Source organism: Pleurodeles waltl, chromosome 8, assembly GCF_031143425.1.
Source record: "Pleurodeles waltl isolate 20211129_DDA chromosome 8, aPleWal1.hap1.20221129, whole genome shotgun sequence".
Lineage (NCBI taxonomy): Eukaryota > Metazoa > Chordata > Amphibia > Caudata > Salamandridae > Pleurodeles > Pleurodeles waltl.
Genome location: NC_090447.1, coordinates 1,189,249,147 through 1,189,266,908, shown reverse-complemented (window position 1 = coordinate 1,189,266,908; position 17,762 = coordinate 1,189,249,147). Strand labels below are relative to the sequence as shown.

At 45.4% G+C, this 17,762-nt stretch overlaps 1 protein-coding gene across 7 annotated transcripts in view; it reads right to left on the bottom strand.

Moving 5' to 3' along the window:
• Positions 1-415: 415 nt before the first annotated feature.
• The window catches only part of FAM124A (family with sequence similarity 124 member A), a 224,977-nt gene continuing 207,630 nt past the window's right edge, over positions 416-17,762 (bottom strand). For 5 of the 7 annotated variants that reach the window (XM_069205435.1, XM_069205436.1, XM_069205437.1 and 2 more), the window contains one exon: positions 416-1,574. In XM_069205435.1, the coding sequence (XP_069061536.1) occupies positions 741-1,574 (834 nt within the window). In that variant the 3' untranslated portion in view covers positions 416-740. The remainder of the gene's footprint in view (positions 1,575-17,762) is intronic. The other 2 variants (XM_069205439.1, XM_069205440.1) reach the window with 2 other exon arrangements.

The following is a 17,762-nucleotide window of genomic DNA, read 5'->3' as shown; positions in this document are numbered from 1 at the left end:
CTCTTCATTAACCTCAGGGATCTAAATCAGCCCCAATGTCCCTGTACGTTTTCCGTGTCCACCCTCCCTCCCTGTCTGTTATTTACACATGTCCACATCCAACCTCTAAAAGAGAGTAAGCACACCTACGTTCATAATCTATATTTACAAGTCTTTGCTGTCCTTTATAACAGACTGAATGACTAATTTTTCCTTTTTTAGCGCTGGAAACAGAAGAAACATTTTGTAGGGATGAATTCCAATATTCATATCTTGCTGTAGTGTAGCGAGACCAGGCTGATTGTGTAAGCCCTTTCACTTTGTGAAACACTATAACATAACATTAAAGAGAAAGTGGAGAGGATGTGTTTTTCCTCTGTCCCTTAGTGCAGTAGTTGCTCTCATGAAGGAGCATGACACACAGGAAGCCAATAACTTGTTTATGTATTATTTATTAGTACATTTTGTTAGCATGCACTTTTGCTGCGGTGACCAGCAGTGCCTGCCGGTTAATTTTAAGAATGGTTAAAGGCCGCAGCAAGATGGCGCATGCGCAGGCGATATCACCTAGGGAAAATGCACCGCGGCGGAAGACCTTACACTTAGCTGTTCATTTGACAGTTGTGCCGCCAAAATTAATTTACTTCAGCAACTGAAGGGTATTACAGGATCTTACAGCTGAAAAGACAATATTTGCAAATAATGTTTAAAACTAAATCCGCGCCCTAGTTTATATACAAAGTAGGTAGGCAAGAGCAGGGTCAGATGTAGAACTCTTCCTCTTCACAGGTCGGGGAAGACAAGGGTTGCGACAGTTGCTTTGTCCTCTCAGTTGACTGACTTCCGCCCTGAGAACTATAAGTCGTAGCTCTTGGGGACAGTTTGAATGGCAAGACAGAAGCTAAGTCGGATACTGAGGGAGGCTTGAGAGAGCTGGGAGGCCATTCAGACGGGGAAGGAAGTGATCCGCAGGACGGCTCGAGGGGGTTGTTCTTCGATGGTAATCGAATTCCCTCGCGGATGGCTCGCTTAGAACTACCAGTGCTTTGAGTCTCAGAGGGGAGCGAGGCCTCTAAATCACCGCAGAAGCCATTGAGAGTCGAATAAGCAGAGACAATTGACAGGTCAGAGCAGGACAGCTTCATCCCTGTGTCCACGTCGGTCTCCTGCGCCCCGTCTAAGTCATCGACATTGAGCCTGGGACTACACCTCCAAGAGGGTCCCCGCTCTTTTTGCCTCGGTGTTCCACTGGTGAGAAATGGATACGGTTCACTAAGGGAAAATGATTCACAGGATGGAAAAGTGCTCATTGTTGGCAAACAGAAGAGAGATTTGCTTCGCTGAAACGACCAGGACGCAATGGAAGCATTGCTGGACCTTCGGGAGAAATCTCCGGGGTCGCTGTCAATCAAGTCCTGTTGAGATGTGCCAAAATACTGGCTGGTGACCCTGTTTCGATGCAGCTTGGCTTGGTCTGTTGCGGTTCTGTAGCCACGTGGAAGAAGGCTGGCCGTAGGCATGGTGCTGCATTTCCTTGATGTGTACGTGTGCCACTTGTTGTGCTTGGTGGGCTTCCTGAACGAGCGATGCACTTGCTAAAGTAGGAGGTAGAAAGATAAACTATTAGAATGCATCCTTATGTAAACACAGACACATGCTGCACAAAGAGCAGAATGGCATAGAGAAATGTAATCATTTACTAGAGACATAGCAATTATTTTTCCCAAAAAATATTAGGATTGACCCCTTATGAATTATTCTCCAGCGGTGATTTTGCTTCAGCAATGGAACGCTTATGTCACTAGCAGGCCACCGTCAATTCGTCACATAGCAACCAACAAATATTCACAGATTTAGCCCATGCCTAGTTGCTAGTTATTCAACAAGGCCTCAACAAGGCCTCAACAGCACAAATATGTGCTGCACAACCAAACCCCACAAGATGCCAAAGTCCCTACAGAGGATTAGAAGCTACTGCAATTGTTGTAACTGCAGACCTAGGATGTGTGGATTTCCACAGGCCGAAATAAATAGGCCGACATTGGTGCCCAGCTTCCCCATGGTGTCCTACGCCCAAGGCCAATGGCATGGGTGAGTGGGCCCAGGGCGCTGGCCTTCAGAGAGGCTCTCAGAGTTGTCTGTATTAGGGTCATGCAAACTGCAGTGCCCCTCTCATATGTCTTCAGTTATTAGGTGCAAAGTACTTTAAGTCTTTTTTAAGATGGTGCATGCTCTGCTTAAACACTCTCAGCCCCCTTTGTGGCCCTTCCATGTAGCCTATCACCTCCGGCCACCACACATCAACAGTACCTCTTCCCCCGACAAACAACGTGGCATCGGCATGAAGGAGCTAATCTGAGGGTGATTCAGGTCAGTTGGAGGTGTTGGGGTGAAGGTGTTTGTGTTCAGAGCTCAGTCACTGCTGTATTTAGCACAAAAAAGGGGAACCCTACTGCATAATTTTACTCAGCAGCGAGGATGCCACAGATCTCCCTGCCTATGTACTGTCCAAGCAAGGACTGGCTCTGCCTACTCCTTACTAGTACTGAGATCACTTAAACATTACCTCAGTATGAGATGGTCACAGAAATCAGACCCTTCCAATAAGACTAATCCAGTCCTTCTTATCATCGCCTGGCAAAGGCCCTGCGTACATTTAATGGCTTTTGTTCTCCTTTTTAGAAATGTTCTGTCAGCAAAATAAAGCACGTTCCTCACCTTCAAGGTGAACTACTCGTAAGTTGTTTACAGCAGGATCTGCATCACACTTTTATTGTGTTTGTGTATGTGGGTAAATGGTTTACAGTGGTTCCAAAATGTGATATATAAAAAATGGGCTTCTCAGCACTTGCTGTTCCTTAAAAAGCTAGGGCCTTATTTAGAGTTTGGCAGATCGGATGCTCCATCAACACATGATGAATGTCCCGTCTGTCATATTATAAGCACCATAAACTATAATGCACCTGTAATACAACCATCTACCTTCACAGAAAAGGAGAATGAAGCAACCATCCGAAGGACAAATGCTGGGCACAGAGCATTGGTAACAGGAAACAACAGCAGCGTCCATTTCAGAATGTGAATTGTAAGCTTTAATATGCTGTTAAAAACAATTTATGTTATCTGAATGAACTTGGAGTGGACACACCTCAGCTGACATGTCTTCTACTGAGACTTCTATTGGAAGAAGTGCATAGGTTTAACTGGACCACATTATAAGGAAACAGCAGAAGAACAGAACAAAACTATATAATAAAAGCATTACTATGCAGACGCAAATTTGGGAATAGGAGTAAGATTTAATAGCAGTGTTGTGATTAGCACACATCCAGACAAAAGTGGAAATACCTCAGATGGAGTTGATGAAGCAGAAAATGAAGGTTTTGATTTATTAACGCTTAAACGTAGTGCTGAAATAATCATGGGTGATATTAACCGAATTAATAAAGATTGTACGGGGACAAAATGTGCCCTCAGAGTAGTTTGCCATCATTTATACGCGTGCTTTATATAACGTGGTGAATTAGAATTGCACTAATCCGACATAATCATAAACGTGTGCTACGATTTGCTTGTTTGAAATGTTTAGCTTAGCATTACTTTAGCGGAGGCTTTGGCCTAGTTGCCTGGTCTCACGGTTTAGATGTTCGTATTTTTCCACTGCGCTAATAAACGTGTATTCTTGCTTGAAGCTGTACTTTTCCACAGAAACTGTTCACATGCTTATCTTAAAGTTAGTGCCAGCCTGGCATATTTTCTCTTTAATTCAAGGTCGACTTGCAGGTGCGGACAATGGAGGCTCTGAGAGTAAGCTAATTGGGAGACAATGTTGCGATTTGCGTACCCATCTCCAAAGATAATGTATGCTTAAGTAAAAGCTTGAGAACTGTCGTTTTTGATTGGTCAATTTGAAGCTAACCTATGAACCCTCCAATGGAGACCCTACAGGACTCGAACTGTTGTCTATAAAAATCAGGTGCACGAGAAGAAGGTAGCCATTTGCCCGCGATTACGAACATTCGGACATCGTAGCTATTATGGACCACTTTGCTGCGATGCCATTTTGAAAGAGACTTTGATGCTTTCTCTAATCGAGAGAAAGAGACTTTAACTGATTCTTGCCCTAGAGACTGTAACTTTGATTGGATCCCTTTGCATGAAGTAATAGTTTTACCTTGCCGCCGTGAGGCAATTGCCCCGTTCACCCCTGCCCCTTTGTCCCGTCCCATGCTGATCGAGAAACGGTACCCATGCTGACCGAAGAACGGTACCTGTGAGACGAAGACTTCCTTGTATGCTGATCGTAATTGGTAAATATGAAAGGAAATTGTAAAATTGCATTGTGTTCCTTTTAGGTAACCAACTGCTGATTTTTTGATAAGGGCCCTAGCTAGGAGTTTTCTAAATTAATGTTGCTAAATTGTTTTTGCATGAAGTCCCACATGCCGATGCTAATTTGAGGTTAGACGAGGATTCCATATGTCGCACGATGCAATTTGAGATCTTGTTATGCTGACTAAATGTACGCAATTAGCTCATTACAGATTATCGTCTTAGTGCTTTGCATTGCTATTATCGAATGCCTTGTGATTCAAATGCTACATAGATTACACTTGTTTCGACGTTATGGACAGCTATTAATGTTCATATACGTTTATCATTTGGTGTTGAGAAACATCTACATTGTGCTAGCTTTGTTAATATAGGGAAATAAATTCACTAACTTCGCAATAAACTGGTGTGGTTCTTCCTGACTGAAAGGTCAGGGTTCGCCGAAATGTATTCTGGACTAATTGTCAAGTGTTATGTTGTTCAAGGTGTTGCTTATGTTCGTTATTGATTATTGATTTGATGCGACTGATCGATATAAGAGTACAGAGAGTTCCCACTAAGTCAAAAGATTCATCGGCCTAAAGAGCGTCCAAACGCAGGTAAAACTATTAGTACGGACCGCTCTATCAGAGTCAAGATGGTCCTTGTGTTTCTGAAAGTAATGCAGCAGCCTGACCGTGTTTAATCAGGAAAGCGGTCACATCATTGTTGAACCAGGGAGTATTGAAGAAGCTGGAGAGTGAGTAATACATCCCATCTCACACTTCCTCCTCCCTCGCACCACCCTCCTACAACCCTACCTCCTTATCAGTCTCGTGTAGTATCTCAATCTCATTGTAAATCCTCCCAATTCCACCTTTTCTTAATGCTTTTCCTATCTCCCTTCTACCTATCTCCACCCCAACCCCAGAAACTACATCCCACTTTCTTAACCCCACTCCACCTCTCTGTAATCCACCCATCTTCTCATCTGAACCTAATCCTTTCATTCCCCCTTCACCCATCCAAGACTCAGTTTCACACTCCTCACTTCTAACCAACCCCACAGGTAACCTACCTCTACCCTGTACCTTCACTTACACCCAGCCTACCTCCTCTTCCCCAACATCTTCCCTACTCTCTCAACCTTACCCTTACATAATTCCATCTTTCTATATCCTTAAAATCTCTCACGGTGCTTCACTCATCATTCATTTTTCTCCATATCCAAATCTTCCTCTTCCACTCTTAACACCCTCCCAATCACATGCTAATGTGTTTCCTTCCCTCATCCACCTTTCTTCAAGCCCTTTCATGGTTTCCTGCTACGTATCCCCACCCAAACCTCTGATCCATTTCCTAACACCACTGCTCCTACGTTACTCCTTTGAGACCTACTCCCTTTCTAAACCAGCTATCTATTGCCCCCCATTTCTACCATCCCCAGCTCAGATCTTTACATCCATCACAGCCCCACCTTTCCACCCCAACCCACACAGATTAACACCCCCTCATTCCCTAACCCCTAGTCACTACCCACCTCCTTTACCCAAACCTAATCCATGCTTTTGTTTCTAATTTTTATAACAACCATTTCTACTTTCTGTACCCCACTTTCTTTTGTGCTCATGGATCATCCCTATTGCCTCCTACCGGGTACATAACCTTACCCCAATTTCCTATTCCACTCCTCTATTGATACAAGTGGCGGCTGGTGACCTGTGGGGCGTAATCCTTGGCTCAAAGCTTTTACTTGAAGGGTTCTCTCACAATTTCTTGCACTAAGTTTACTGTCTCACTCTGACTCACTAATTCAAGCAGTCTCAGTCATTCTACTCTGGACAACTCAGTCTCACTCAATCCCATTCATTCTCACTCATTCTCAATTACTCACTCTTACTGTGACTCAGTCTCACACACAGTAACACTCAGTTACATTCACTGTCACTCTCCCTCCCTCGCTCACATTCATTCTCATACATACTTGTCCTTACTGTCACTTATTCTTACCCACTCTTTCACTAACTCATACTTTAACTCACACACATAGTCACACAGACATGCTTACAGTGCTAGGATTTCACCAGCTCTAAACAATCTCTCTGAAGACTGGTGCAGGCATAGGCTGTGGCAACTGCAGCAACACATGGAGTGACTCCTGGTGGCCATCAGACCTAGGACCAGCACCCACTCCCTCCGACCACACCAGAAACCTGAGGATCATCATTGACAACAAACTCACCATGAAATCACAGATCAACGCCATCTCCTCCACCTGCTTCCTCACTTTGCGCATGCTACATAAGATCTTCAAGTGGCTACCCCTACACACGAGACGCACTATGACACAGGCCCTCATCACCAGCTGACTGGACTATGGCAATGCCTACTACGTAGGACTCATCGCACAACTTTTACAGAGACTTCAAACCATACAGAATGCTGCAGCCAGACTCATCCTCTGCCTTACCCGACGAACGCACAACACACCCCACCTACGGCACCTCCACTGGCTTCCCGTACAAAACAGATGCCAATTCAAGTGGGTGACCCATGCACATAAGGCTCTACACAACCAAGGACCCCCGTACATTAACCAATGCCTGAACTTCCATCAACCATCGAGAAGACCACACTCTGCCTCCCTTTTACTTGCCCATACTCCCCACATCTACCAGAAGCAGAAGTGGAGGATACACCTTCTCTCACATCCCAACAAAGTCTTGGAACAGGCTCCCCACGCACCTTCGGCCATCACCTCACTTCTGGAATTCTAAAAGGCCCTCAAGACCTGGCTGTTTGAAACCTGCAAGCACCTGGATACCCTATCGGGTGATTAGCTGCACTTTAGAAATCCTGATTGATTGATTCATGCACCTGTGCCAGCAATCAGACAATGTCTCTAGCTGCCTTAGTTTCTTGCTGGACCTGAAGCGGGTCTGCATTTTATTTTTATTATATCAAGAGTGAATAATTATTCAAGAGTGAATAATTATTTACTCCTGATACAATAAATATGTACCACAAAACAAGGTGGGTGTAGTATAGCTGTGGAGACCATGAAGGAGAGCTGCCAATGGTCCAGGGACACATATCCATCAAACCAATCCATTCACTCAATCATCCATCCTTTCACTTATCCATTCCCTTTTATCCATTCATCCATCCATCCATCCATTCAATCATCCATCCATTCTTTCGCTCATCCAGCTACCCTTTCGCTCCATCTTTCCATCCTTTCACTCCATCCATCCATCATCCTTCCTTTGGCTCATCCACCTATCCACCCTTTCACTCAGCCATCCATACAGTTATCCACCCTCCCTTTGTCCCATTCATTCACTCACTCATACAGCCCTCCATTTACCATTTCACTCAGCCATCAATCCTTTCACTCACTCATCCAATTATCCATCTTTTCATCCATCCATTAAACCTTTCACTCATCCATCCTTTCATCCAGACATCCATCTACCCTGCCTTTCATTCATCCATCCATTGTTTTACTCATCCATTTTTACATCCATCCTTTCACTCATTCATCCTTTCGCTCACCCATCCATCCTTTCACTCCATCCACCCATCCATCCATCTATTTAACTTTTCACTAATCCATCCATCATTTTACTAATTCTACCATCCATCCATTCTCTCATCATCCATCAACCCATCCTTTCAATCCATCCATCCATCTTTTCACTCACTCTCCCTCCCTAGTTAATTATGAGCTTTGTTTGCGAAGCAGCAGACAGAAGAGGCCCATCAATATCCCCAGCCCAATGTAGCTGCTAAAGTGGGTTTGGGAGGGGGAGGATGAGGATCCCCTTTAAGAAGCTTAACTGCACACTTACCTTTTAGCCCACTGGTGCAATTCTTGTCCGTGATCAAGATAAGCAGCACTCTGTGTGCTCAGCTCCATAACATTTTTTTTAAAGTGAAACCAAATGCAGTACTAAACACTTGTTACTGGACGGAGAGCAGCCCCCTGCCCCCCTCCTACAGCCTGCGATGACTAACAAATTGTTGCCACCCACTCACTCCTTGTCCTCATCAGCCTGCCCCACCCCAGGCATTGAAGTGAATGGAGCTCTGGTAACTCCTCTAAGGGCCAATAGTGATGCACCCCCAAAGGCAAGCGGATCCATGGCTTTCTAATTCAGCACTCCCTCTCGGGTGATGCCACTGCTACAGCTTGTGCCGCAGGTGGAAGAAAAACTCTCCCGGCTGGCACTTGTGCAGTAGGACATCACTAGAGTCCTCTTCCCCGAGAGTAGCAGCATGACAACCATTGGGCCCATGAACACCAGTCGTCCCTGGCTAATACACCCCCCACTAAACACCTAATTAAAAGGAGACGATCCCTATTTCCTTCATACTCTAACCTCCCTCCAACTCATGCTACCTGCCCCGCCTCCTATTACCCGACCTCTCTCTCTTCTCACTTTGGATAGCCCTCCTGCAGATACCATGTGAACCCTCTATCAGTTCTGGGCACATGCTAAAGTGTACACACTACACTTGCACCTCTCCTGTGCATATCTGTTCCTTATATCCCATTCCGATTGACTCTTTAAAGCCCTTTCAATGGCTTCCTGCATCTAGTACTGGCTACGGGCCAGTTGTGTCACCCCTTGGCAGTTCTCTGTCAGTCATTTCTTCTGACATCCTGCAACAATGCCCTACCTATAAGCCACTCTCATCTAGGTTCAGGGGGCGACCCAATCGTAGTACACAGATGCTGCCTATAGCTAAGTGCACTTCTGTGTGCCACTCCACTTCCATTCATGAAGATACAATAAGCAGCATTTTTGTGGAAGTGTCTCTCCTGACCCTGACTGCAGGTTACTCCCAGACGTTACTGGATAGACTCTTGAGATCATCTACCACAGCTGGCTTCATACAGCCCATGTCTGCAGGCTGCTGTCCTCTTGTTCTAGGGGGATTTCAAAGGCCCTATATGCCTGCTTCCATGATGTGTATTCTCAACATAATCTAATACGTTTGGCTGCATTTTTCTCATTGAATAAATGAAGGAGGAGTGAGAGGGATATATTTTAAGGCCTGCCAAACAACCTCCTACTACTATATCAAGACATGAATATGCCAGGCTACTTAACCAAGACAAGGACCTAATGTACAGCAGATTGTAGTTCACTGGCAAAATTGTCATCCAGTTTTTGTGATAAGGCTAAAGTCTTTTATTCAAAGGACAGTGGGTTGTCACTAACCTAGGGGACATCCCTCATCATCGGGCCTGCTCCTCTCCCTGTGGTGTTAGCCTGGACGGGCTCCTGAACGATAGACTTTGCTGAATATTTAGGGGCATATTTATAAGGATTGTCACGCAGTGCAGCAAGTCACCTTACTGCGCTACGTGACAGGGAAAGAGCAGGAATGCACCGTATTTAAAAGAATATGGCACATTCCTGCCTTTTTCCTTGCGCTGGTGCCCCTTTGGCTGCCTAGCGCCAATGTAAGCACCCTTGCGCCATGGTGCAAGAGTGCCTCCATTGCATGCAGGGTTGTTTTGTGCAGGAAGGGGCACCTTCCTGCACAAAAACAATCCTCTGATGCTTTTCTTTTTTCTATATGTGCTGCAAAATGCAGCACACATAGAAAGAGGAATAAACAAGGAGAAATAAAAATATTTCTTCTTGTTACGCCTCTCCTGGGGAGGCGTATCTTTCTGGCTCATTCCCAGGTTCACCAGTTCTTGTAAATCTTGGAATGTGTCATAAACCATGGGAGTTGCGCGAGAACACCCTTGCAACGCCCATGGAATGCCTCCCTAGTACAGAGCAAGGCAAGGCAAGGAAGCGATTTGCACTGCGTTGCTTTACTCTAGATTTATGGAGCCACTCAGGGCCACGCAAAGTGGCCTTGCGTGGCTTCATAAATCTCACATAAGGTTTGCATCGCACCTGTACCGTGTTGTGCTTTGCAAACTCAGTGCAAACCAGGTCATAAATATGGCCCTGAGTTTCCAAGCAGATGTCTGACCATATGCTATCCATGTATCTCCCTAGTTATGAAAAGTTTAAGTATCACTACATCAGTTTACAATTACCTCTACACGCCAGCAGCACTCCACACACTCAACCCAGGACATAACAACAACTGCAAGCCCTCATCACCGACTGACACACACAGACCCTTCAGCTGCCTCCACAGCCACCAATCCTACACCAGCACCAAGACCTTTGACCCGGCACAACCCACCGCACCCACACCGAAATCCTGAAATGCATCCTTCTCAACGTCCGCTCCCTACACAAACACGCTACCGAAATCTGGGACCTCCTTGGCAGCACCAGCCTGGACGTCGCATTCCTCACCAAAACCTGGACCAACACCACCTCTGGCCTGGATATTGCCATCGCCATTTCCCGAGGATACAAGATCACCTGGAAAGACCGCCCCAGCCACCCTGAGGAGGGGGGGCGGGAAATCGTCGTCGTCCACAAGTCTGAAAATCCGACTGAGTACACACTCCGAAGACCCCACAAGCCTGATTGAACACCTTCACTTCAAACTTCAGACAAGTCCAATGTCCACCCTCAGGGGAAGCCTCATCTACCGCCCACCCGGGCCCCGCGCACCTTTCTCCGACTCCATCACAGATAGTATCACCGCGCAAGCCATCGCAGCTTCCAACTACACCCTTCTGGGAGACCTCAACTTCCATCTCAACAATCTACAAGACCCAAACATTGTATCCCTCCTAGACAACCTCCACAACATAGGGCTCCAATAGATCATGACGGAAGCAACACATTCAGCAGGATACATCCTCAACCCCATCTTCACAACAGGAACCTCCATCACCTTCAGCCACACCTCTGAACTTCCATGGACAGACCATCGCTGCATCCATTTCACCTTCAACACACCCACCATCCTCAGACCCCAACACCAACCATCTCGTAGGAGCTGGGCAAGAATCAGCGAAGACCAGCTCACCACCACCCTAGCCAACTCCGCCCCCCCATCGCACACAACAACGACACGAACATCGCAGCCCACACCTTTCACAAATAGATCACCGACTGCGCCAACACCGTAGCCCCCGCCAAAAAGGGCAACAGCACCCACACCATGAAAGCCAGCTGGTTCATCGCAGAACGCTGAGAATCCAGACGCACATGTCGACGCCTCGAGAAAATCTGGAGAAACACCAAATCTACAGAAGCCCAAATCAACTTCAGTGCCACTACCACTGCACAGAAAGAAAGCAATACAAGAAAGAATCTCCTCACATGCGCACAAAAGTAAGGAATTCTTCAGCATCATCAAGGAGTTAGCCCAACCCAACAGCGAAGCAACAGACATCCCACCCTCACAAGATCTCTGCAACAAACTCAACACATACTTCCAACACAAAATCAAGACCATCTATGACAACTTCAGCGAGGACAACCTACGTGCAGAACACCCTCCATCGGAACCTGACACCAAAAAACCAACGCTCACCAACTGGACCCCCCTAACCACAGAAGATACACTGAAGACAATGAGGACCATACACTCCAGGGCCCCCACGGACCCATCCCCCCACCACATCTTCAACAGAGCCGCTGAAACCATCGCTCCCAGGCTCTGCCTCACCATCAACGCTCCCTAGCAGACGCCTCATTCCCCGATGACTGGAAACATGCCAAGATTAACCCTCTCCTCAAGAAACCCTTGGCGGACCCCACCGACCTCAAGAACTACAGGCCCATCTCCCTGCTCCCTTTTCTAGTGAAAGTCATTGAGAAAGCCATCAACAGCCAACTCGCAACTTTAATCGAAGACCACAACATCCTTGATGCCTCCCAATCTGGCTTCAGAAAAAAACACAGCACCGAAACAGCCCTCCTAGCCGCAACTGACGACATCGCTCCCTGCTGGACAAGGGAGAGACTGCGGCCCTCATCCTGCTCTACCTCTCAGCGGCCTTTGACACAGTCTCCCACCACACCCTGATACGCAGACTTCATGAGGCCAGCATCAAAGGCCTTCGACTGGATCCGATGTTTCCTCTCCAGCAGAACTCAACGAGTAAGACTTCCCCTCTTCCTCTCAGACCCTACACCTACCACCTGCGGAGTTTCCCCGGGATCGTCCCTCAGCCCCACGCTGTTTAACATCTACATGGCCTCGCTAGCTGCTATCATCAGAAGCTACGGACTCAACATCCTCTCTTACGCTGATGACACCCAACTCATTCTCTCCCTATCCAACGAACCCAACACAGCCAGACACAACTTTCGCAAAGGCATGGGAGCAGTCGCCAACTGGATGAAAAGCAGCTGCCTACAACTCAATGCAGACAAAACTGAAGTACTCATCATGGGCTCTCAACTCGATGCGTGGAACGACTCCTGGTGGCCCTCCACCCTCGGAAGCCCGCCCACCCCCACGAACCAAGCCTGTAACCTCAGAATCATCCTGGACTCCAACCTCAACATGGACCGCCAAATCAACTCAGTCGCATCCACCTTGTTCCGCACCCTCGACCTCCTACGCAAGATATTCAAATGGATCCCCCTCGAACACAGAAAGACCGCCACACATGCCGTCGTTACCAGCAGACTGAACTACAGCAACGCGCTTTACGCCGGAATCAACAAGAAACTCACCCGCAAACTACTGAACATCCAGAATGCCGCCCCCCAGACTGGTCCTCGACCTACCCCAACACTGTCACGTCTCCCAGCAGCTGCCCACACTACAGTGGCTCCCCACAGAGAAAAGGATCACCTTCAAGATCCTCATCCAAGCGCACAAAGCCCTCCACAACACCGGACCAGTCTATCTGAACAGGCGACACAATTTCCACGTACACCACAGGACCCTACGCTCAGCCCAGCTCTCTCTTGCCAAAGTACCCCGCATCAGAAAAACAAGAAAAGGGGGACGCTCATTCTCCTACCTTGCCACCACAGCCTGGAATGCCCTAATGCCCCACCTCAGACAGACTACACCCCTCCTCAACTTCACAAAAGAGCTGAAGGCATGGCTATTTGAAGACATGGCTATTTGAAGAACCACTGCACTGATGGACGCTCCACGCCTCCCCCACTCAGCGCCTTGAGACCCTCACGGGTGGGTAGCTGCGCTTAACAAAAACTGATTGATTGATTGATTGATTGAATAGCAGGGTTGAAATTTCATGTTTCAGCCATTTCACAACTGAAGATGCAAGAGGACTCTTGCTTTCTTCAGGAACAAAGTCCTTACCGCAATGCCCCTCTCTTCAATTATCATAAATGACCACTTTCACACTTTTAGGGACACCAGGCTGCTAATACCACGTTGACAATTGTGTATTTGTTTGTATTTTCAAAAGGAATAACCGAACATAAGTGAAATGTTTTAACTGTTAAATATGCCTGGAGCTTCAAATTTCACAGGATAATTGTTAGAAAATGTGTTTGTCGTTCTAGGGACACAATTACATTTTTTTTCACCGGGTGTAGCATTAAAAAGTTTGAAGACCACTGCTGTGCTATTGCTGTATAAAACGTGGATTGTCTTTCTCTGACTCGTGGGTGGATCTATACAGACCTACTTAATCATGCAGAATTAACAGTACATTCATATGAATCGCATGTTTTTTAAATCTCATACCTCCTACTCCCATGCCTAGGCACAGCGACCTAAGACAAGTTAAGCGCACCACTCTGGTTATGCATGCACGACACCAAAACGCTTCCCACATCTGTGCTGCAATTCATCGTTCTTCCACCCAAGCAGTCGGCCACAGTGCAATGTGCTGCCTGTCCGTTCATTTGCCTCAGCGCCTCGTCAGGGCATGAAGTGCTATATAATTTCAACTATATTGCAATGCAGGCAGATAGAAACTTTAACCTTACCCATACAGTGCTTAATTTGACCCTGTGGCGTTGGGTGGCGCTCACTAGCACTCATTTTTTGGGACAGACACTTTTTTTTTGCATTAGACGTTTCCCGAGCCCAAGAGAGGGAGAGCACACAAAATGGAAATACAGCGGAAGAGAAAGATAGAAAAACGCCACAAAGAGAGAAAGCAGGACTCTGCAAGAGTGAGATAAAAGGGCACGGAGGGTCTGTTGGTAAATCAAGAATGCATAAGATGAACTTAGGACTACCAGCCATGGTTTTGGACGAGCCAGCCTTTAGTTGCACTGGGTATTGTCTTCTGAGCAGAGATTTGGGCACAGAAACCCATTCTATTCCAAATTAAGCACTGTACTCATGTTACTTACAGTAGGTGTGTTTCATACATTTCAGTTCGTTCAACCGGTAGTGGTAGTTTAAAGTTGTAATGTTTGGTTAGAAGAAAATACGTTTTATATTAATAAAAACCCATTTATATGAAAGATAAAAAGATACAGCTAGTCGAGTTGTTAATTCAGTTCACAAAAATAAATTGCATTTTTTTTCCTATAGTAAAAACATGATTTAAATCAACACACTTGGTTGGTTTCAATATTGGTTATCTAACACAATAGTACATATGGTTATTGGACAGCCAGCATGTGCTGCCGGCATGCTAATTAGTCAAACTAATTGCAAACCAAAGACACAGAGCGCCCCTTTTTAGGAGGAAGAAAAGGACCATAGAGATGCTAAGCAGGGACACAGGGCTTTATTGAGGCATCAACCAAGCATAATGGCCATGGTAGTGACTTCAGAAAAGGGGGCACTTCTAACTCAGAATGGAAGATGAACAGAGACTTCATGTGCTAAATTCAAATGGGGTAAAGACTGGGGCAGATACAAGTTGATGGCTAATACTTACCCACTTAAGAGCCGGATAACAAAAACTGCACTGGTACAATTTAACAGCGTTAATTTACTAGCATCATGTGTGCCAACCGCCTGATGCAAATGCTGCTTTTGCATCTGGTGGTTGCTGCAAACCTGAAGTTTCCATCACAGGGTAAACATTTTGTCACTTCAAAGACTGCTCAAAGTTATTCAATGCTCTAGTCTAGGCAAATTAACTGGTTGCCTATAGAGTACTCCCTGCCCATTAAAAAGACAATCTTTAGGCCATTTTTTTGCATTCTTGCATCACCTAGTTACTTTGCCTTACTGAAGTGCTGAGAAAGGGAATTCACTTGCATTGGGGCCTTAATGCTACATAAAATGCAAAAGCCTGTGTGTGCCTTAACGTGTACTGTTACACTTTATTCATCAGTTTCTATTTCTTTTTTGCACTTGTTTGATGACCACGAGTCTTTTAGTATACTCACTTCAACACATTTTAAATGAGCCTCCATCATGTTGTCCTGTGTTTTACGCCGCATATTTCTGCCGAATGATTCTGGTAATGTGTAACCTCGTTGTGGAGCTGGGAAGCAAGGAGTTTAGAAAGCTCTAGAGTTGGCTCTGGCTGGAGATGTTTGTATCTTTTCTGACGAGGTCTTCCTGGTCTTCTGACATTCTTCCCAAGACAAGAGCTTGGCACTCCTCTTCACAGACTATCTCTAGGGTTCGTGATCTCACTTCCATTTACTTGCACTTAAAAAAAGTGGACAAGGGAGCACCAAAATGTACCAATATTTAACACTGCATGCTGCAACTGATCGAGGGCAAAGAGCTGGTCCACTGAAAGACAATCGCCTTGCTTCTTTTGAATGCTTTCTGGCTACTTTTAATGCGTTCTGCCTATTTGTTAAGTAAACGCATGTTAGACTTCTATGCGCTATCCTGAATGTCTGTTTTCTCTTATAGTACTAACTAAAGCATTGTCCTTCACGAGAACAATCTTGGAAATCTCGCCCCAGAAGGCGCTATGTAAGAAAATGAATAGGAACTATCTCTAAAGTAGAACTGATCACTCATGTCTACATAGATTAACTCTTAAAAACGGTTGCATCAGACTGAGTCAAAAGCGCAAGAAGTTGCTCTAAAAAATATCTTCATCCTCTTTGGAGTAATTGAATTTAGTCAAACCCGGAGCAAAAGAATCGCGAGACGTACATTTTCCATAGAGTAAATCGACCCTTCTCTTTCAGAGCTGCTTGTGAAATATATCAGATGGGGTTCTGCTTGGACAAATATTTCTTATTAGATCTGAAAAACTAACATTAAGGTATAAAGTTACAGGAAATTGCACCCTAATTGATGCAGCCTGCCCAACCGTGCTCCGAACTTACACAAAAGGGACAGCCTGACAGACTGAGCATTAAAGATAAGGTGCGAGGCAAACTGTATTAAGTATCATTTCATGTTTAAGGCTACCAGTTGAGGCACGGCATTTTTCATTATAACGCAATCATACGGTAGACGCCGGCCAGGAACCAGCATTCATCTTCTTCTGATGTTCTGCATGCCATAAAACAATGGAAATGTTTAAAAACGCAAGCTTTCTAACTTGAACAATGTGTGCACTGGGTAGAATCCTTCCCACTGACTGACGCTGGGGCTCGGCCTCACCCATGAATTAACAGGCTGCCCTTACACTGCCTGCACCCTGAGTAACCACAGCAGGCTGGATCAAAGCTGTGTACTTAGCATATCCACACGAAGTAAATTAATAATCTTTGAAGTAAATTGACTTTTCTTTATTTAGTTAGTGGTTATACTGAAAATCTAGCATTGTTCAGGCCCTCCTAGATCTATGCTGGACACCCCTGATTCAAAATAATTTAAAAGAAGCCTGCAGCTCAGAATGCTAGTTATTGCTAGCAGGGGGTCCTTCTCTTCAGAACAGTGAAACAGAATTAAGACATTAGTCATAGTCAATTTCATTTTGTGGCTCTAAACAGGCACCCTTGAAACAAAACATTCTTGGATGTCCACAGTGGTCACCCGTTTAGCTCCTACAGCCAGCACTTTTTTTTAAAGAACTCAGGGCCAGACGTGCATACTATTTAGTTGCAAGTACTGGTCTCAATCTGCGACGATAACTATTTTTGCAAACCTGCCTATGCATGAGTAGGTGGACTGGCAAAAAAAGATTTTCAGTAGGTAGCAAGTTAACCCACCTCATTAGTATTCATGAGGTAGGTTGCAAATTGTGACTCCCTCAGATTGAAGATCACCATTGGGATGGTGGCCTGCTAGGGTCAGCAGACCACAATGTCTGTGATTGTCTCCCAATAAAGACATCTTTTTTTTAAAGCAGGCCTTTTACCTTAAAGAAAATGGAATTACATTTACAAAAAGACTTCTTTTTTAAAAGCTTAGGAACTAGCAGTGGCCTCTTGAACCACCGTCTACTACCATACTCACCACAGAGACGTTTTCAAAGGCTTTACCACCCCAAAGTGAGAGTTGGTAATTTTTCAAAGTTTTGCAAAGGATTATGGCCGCATAAATAGATCCATCACATACCGATTTGTAATTTGGAAGGGATACCTATGTCACGCCCCTTCCAAACCGTGAATTGGTATCCATTCGTAAAGCCATTTTAGGAGTTAATAAATGTTTACCAACTCCTAAAATGGCCTTAGGACATTCAAAAACATTTTAATGGTTGCAAACACTGAATTAAAGTG